Source organism: Rattus rattus, chromosome 1 (genome assembly GCF_011064425.1).
Source record: "Rattus rattus isolate New Zealand chromosome 1, Rrattus_CSIRO_v1, whole genome shotgun sequence".
Classification (NCBI taxonomy): Eukaryota; Metazoa; Chordata; class Mammalia; order Rodentia; family Muridae; genus Rattus; species Rattus rattus.
The window spans coordinates 252,150,681-252,155,627 of record NC_046154.1 but is presented as its reverse complement, the minus strand read 5'-3'; the positions used below and the strand labels follow the sequence as shown (position 1 = coordinate 252,155,627).

Below are 4,947 nucleotides of genomic sequence, written 5' to 3'. Positions count from 1 at the left end.
GGTCTCATTCCCCTCTAAGGCAATGTTCTCAAGCTCCCTAGGCTCTGCGTGGGTAGCATACCAGACGATTGTTCCACAGGCAATGATCAGACCATCCATCTTGAAGCAGGGGTCCACTGGACACCTGCCTACCGTGCTCAGCCCAAAAGAATCACAATGCTCAGCTCCGTAGGAACTGAATCTCTCTGGAACCTCCCTACACTTGGCCAAACAAAACACAGGATTGGCCCTGGAGGCAGAGGACAAAGGACAACCCTGGCTCTCCTTTATAAGGGGACAGGCTCCAAGCTTGGGACTTCCTGATCCTAGGTGCTGTATGGCAGCGGGGCAGCCATGGAGCTGCTGGCTGGGATTGGCCTGTGGCCCATGGCCATATTCACAGTCATCTTCATGTTACTGGTGGACCTGATGCACCGGCGCCAGCGCTGGACTTCTCGCTACCCTCCGGGCCCTGTGCCGTGGCCTGTGCTGGGCAACCTGCTGCAGGTGGATCTCTGTAACATGCCATACAGCATGTACAAGGTGAGGGATTTAGTGGTGGATGGTGACTGAGGTTATGTTGTCAAAAGTGGCACATAGTGGGGGTTGAGGCACAGGTTAGATGGGGACCTATGTACCCACAAGAAAACAGTTTTAGCAAGTTTTGGTTGGAAGCCAATAGGACTTTCTAGGGCAAAAGGTTTTGGGGGCAAAGTCCAGGAGGTGAAGCAGGATGTGATAGCAGCATTCATGTCTTGTTGAAGAAGGCAGCAGGCATAGAGTTCCCAAGTCCCTTATGATCCTGTCAAAGACAACGTCTCAGTGTGGTGCAAGGTCTACTATAGCATTTCAGTCAGGGCACCAATCGGAGAGGGGCTGTGGCTGCCTGAGTCTTTTGCTACTATGTGCTCTCTGGCCTCACTGCCCGTCTTGGAGTCCCAGAATTTCTTTATGTGTGCTGACGTGCTAAGGTGTCCCAGGACAGTTTTCCAACTCTGCCAGGGTCTTGGCTGGGGTGTCACATCTACTGTGATTTCTTTGCTGCAGTTAAAAGATAAGAGGCCACAGTGGTAGGCATCCTCAGGCTGGGGATGGAGCCCAGTGAAGAGAATTTTCCCAGGATATATGAGAACATGTTCAATTACACGCAACACACACACACACACACACACACACACACACACCATACATACACACACATACATACACATACATACAGACACACATACACACACAGATACACACACACACACACACACACAGACGTGCACACAAACATGCTCACACACACATATAGGCACTAGAACCTGCATGTGCACACTGAAAACCTTCCCCACGTTTGCAGAGTGAGTCTGGTTCTATGATCTGTGAGGACCTCCACTTCCTATGTGCTCTGTCCCTCTACTTCAGCTTCAAAACCGCTATGGTGACGTGTTCAGCCTGCAGATGGGTTGGAAGCCAGTGGTGGTGATCAATGGACTGAAGGCGGTGCAGGAACTGCTGGTGACCTGTGGAGAGGACACTGCTGACCGCCCTGAAATGCCCATCTTTCAACATATAGGCTATGGGCACAAAGCTAAAGGCAAAAGGCTGTGTGGGGGCAGAGGTGGAATCAGGGCCAGAAAGGGGGGCAGTGAGCAGAGGAAGGTCGGGAGTTAAGCAAACCAAGAAAAAGTCCCTGGAATCCATTATGGAACCTCGTTAGCATGCCGGAGGGTGGGAGAGCTGTGTTTGGGGGGAAGGGTGAGCTTATGGGGGACGCTGATCTCAGAAGAGGAGAGAAATGAACGGTGGAGAGGGCAGCACAGCCAGGTGTCCTTAGTCACACACAGATGTGCCTGCAGGTGTGGTGCTTGCACCTTACGGGCCTGAGTGGCGAGAGCAGAGGCGATTCTCTGTGTCCACCCTGCGCAACTTCGGTGTGGGCAAGAAATCCCTGGAGCAGTGGGTGACAGACGAGGCCGGCCACCTCTGTGATGCCCTCACCGCTGAGGCAGGTGGGTGATGGGTGTGGGCTGCACGTGGGGATAGGGAAATGGGAACAGTATCGACTTTTTTTTGCATCTCCACTCCCAGGGCGGCCCCTCGATCCTTACACCCTCCTGAACAAGGCTGTGTGCAATGTAATTGCATCTCTCATTTATGCCCGCCGCTTCGACTATGGAGACCCTGATTTCATCAAGGTGCTAAAAATATTGAAAGAAAGCATGGGAGAGCAAACTGGCTTGTTTCCTGAGGTAGGAGAACAAGGGCGGCCTTCTGCGCTGGCCATCTTCCCAGAGGAGGCTGTAGGCAGGGGATTTGGCAAGGAGACATCTGGAAGTGCAAACCACAGGATTAGAACCCTGGAACTTGGCAAGCCTGCAGCAATGCGGGAGGGGTGCAGGGAGGACGTAAACCAAGGTCAGGGCTCCTAGAAGGTGAGAACCTGGTCCCTTTGCACACATGGAAGCCACTAACAACTGTGGGATTTTCCAGATATCCTGTTTGATACCACGGGCTACCAGAGAATGAAGGCTAGGACTAAGGAGTCAGGTGATGGGAGGGAACAAACAGGTCCTGTGTCCACCATGGGGGAGGCTGGAAACGGAGCCTGGCTGAGATCAGCACTAAGCCCATGAATGCAGGAGCCAGAGAGATGGTCTGAGGGTGAAGGTGCTTGCCAGGCAAGCATGACGCTTGTGTTTCCTTGCTGGGAGCCATGTAGAAAGGTGAGAACAGACTCCGGATGTTTATCCCGGACTCAACATCTTGGTTGTGGCAACAGCACTCCTCACAACATGTATACACAAACATACATTGACACAACGACGATTATTATTAATAGAAATCTTGTTTACTCAAGTCATTAAATTAAAGGCAGCACTTTCTATGGTTGTCACAGGTTCTGAACATGTTCCCAGCTCTCCTGCGCATCCCAGGGTTAGCTGACAAAGTCTTCCCTGGGCAAAAGACATTTCTCACCATGGTGGATAACCTGGTGACTGAGCACAAGAAGACTTGGGACCCTGACCAGCCACCTCGAGACCTGACTGATGCCTTTCTGGCTGAGATAGAGAAGGTGAGAGACTATGGACTACGTGCCCATGGTGCTGTCGATAACCCAGTGACACACAAGTGTCACCACCTGGAGTCATCAGGATGGTATCATGGTGGCTGTCCACTCCCTGCACTGAGTCTATTGCCTCATTCTGGCCCAGGCCAAGGGGAACCCTGAGAGTAGCTTCAATGATGCAAATCTACGGCTGGTGGTCAATGACCTGTTTGGTGCTGGGATGGTGACTACGTCTATCACTCTAACCTGGGCCCTGCTGCTCATGATCCTGCATCCGGATGTGCAGTGTAAGCCTGGCCGGGGAAGGGGAGAAAGGAGGGGGAGGGGAGGGCACACTCCTTAAGCTTACTTGGGACACTTGTGGCTCCCAGCACTGGTTTGACCCAGACTCCAGCAAGGATGGTGGCCACCTTACTCCCGTGGACCCAGTCCTTATCACAGAGGTAGTGGAGGGACAAGGGGCACCCTCTGCTGTTCGTTAACTGAGCGGATGCTGTCCTTCCAGGCCGAGTACAACAGGAGATAGATGAGGTCATAGGGCAGGTGCGGCATCCAGAGATGGCAGACCAGGCCCGCATGCCCTTCACCAATGCTGTCATCCATGAGGTGCAGCGCTTTGCAGACATTGTCCCAATGAATTTGCCACACAAGACTTCTCGTGACATTGAAGTGCAGGGCTTCCTTATCCCTAAGGTAAGCCTGGGTCCCCACAGTGTCTAAGTCAGTGTTGCCAGCTACCCAGTGGCCTGAGCTGCTCAGGTAAGAAGGGATGGACTTTACACAACCCAACTCTCAACTCCACAGAACCAACTTCCCCTGGGAAGTACGGGAGGAGAAACAAGAGCAACAGCTGTGCCCTGGAATCCACAGCTAGAAGGGCAAGCAAGGGAAAATACGACAGAGTAGTTATAACAGCCACGACCCACAAAGACATGTGACACCGTGTATATACATCTGTCACTTGTCACATATCCCTGTCATGGCATTAATGAGAGCTGAGAAGCTTCTAGGTCTGGGTTTACAAGAAAGGATCCAGTATGTAAGGTAGAAGCTGTCTGTGCCTGTGAACTTGGTGACTACAGTCTAGGAAGTCACACCCTGTCCATGTCCAAACCATGTGCCTCCTGTCAGGGGACGACCCTCATCCCCAACCTGTCCTCCGTGCTGAAGGATGAGGCCATCTGGGAGAAGCCCCTCCGATTCCACCCTGAACACTTCCTGGATGCCCAGGGCAACTTTGTGAAGCATGAGGCCTTCATGCCATTCTCAGCAGGTACCTCTGGGGGGCCTGACTTCCTGTCTATTCCCAGGGTGGCTGGGAGGGTGGAGCTCCAATCAGGCCCCAGACTGACTGAGCCCCTGTCCCACCACAGGCCGCAGAGCATGCCTGGGGGAGCCCCTGGCCCGCATGGAGCTCTTCCTCTTCTTCACCTGCCTCCTGCAGCGCTTCAGCTTCTCCGTGCCGGCCGGACAGCCCCAGCCCAGCGACTATGGCGTCTTTGCTTTTCTCCTTAGCCCTTCCCCCTACCAGCTCTGTGCATTCAAACGTTAGAAGGAAAGAAATTCTAGTCCAGCCTCTACCTTAGTGTCATACACAGAATAAAACAGTTTTGTGGCTGCCACTTCTCTTCTCATTCAAAATCTCATCCCCGTCTGTGTTCAGTCCTTAGAGAAAGGTCTGGACCACACCTTGGCCTTCTCTGGATCCTTCCTTTGGGGACAACTTGAGTGGTATGAGAAATGGGTAACATCCGTTTAGTACAGAGTCATAGCCTCCAGTTTCAGCACTTGAGAACCCGAGACTAGAGTTTGGCAAGTTTGGGGCTAGCCTGGGGTATAAAGCAAGGTTTAGGACTGCTAGCATACACATCATAAGAAGACACTGTTTCGTGAACACAAGTAAAGGCAGGAAG

General features: G+C 52.6%; 1 protein-coding gene across 1 annotated transcript; it reads left to right on the top strand.

Annotated features, from left to right (window-relative positions):
* The first annotated feature begins 333 nt into the window (after positions 1 to 333).
* Positions 334 to 4,947, top strand: LOC116914310 (cytochrome P450 2D3). The gene is made up of 9 exons (XM_032918549.1): positions 334 to 522; positions 1,390 to 1,561; positions 1,824 to 1,976; positions 2,056 to 2,216; positions 2,864 to 3,040; positions 3,180 to 3,321; positions 3,540 to 3,727; positions 4,166 to 4,307; positions 4,408 to 4,947. Exons 1-9 carry the CDS (start codon positions 334 to 336, stop codon positions 4,584 to 4,586), a joined length of 1,503 nt encoding a protein of 500 aa, XP_032774440.1. The 3' UTR covers positions 4,587 to 4,947.

What these genes read in the sequence shown, in the direction of transcription:
- LOC116914310 (XM_032918549.1), top strand. Translation starts at nt 334, where the DNA reads ATGGAGCTGCTGGCTGGGATTGGCCTGTGGCCCATGGCCATATTCACA. An exon ending in CCTGCATCCGGATGTGCAGT is followed by an intron (nt 3,322 to 3,539) that starts GTAAGCCTGGCC and finishes CTGTCCTTCCAG; the next exon opens with GCCGAGTACAACAGGAGATA. An exon ending in AGGGCTTCCTTATCCCTAAG is followed by an intron (nt 3,728 to 4,165) that starts GTAAGCCTGGGT and finishes GCCTCCTGTCAG; the next exon opens with GGGACGACCCTCATCCCCAA.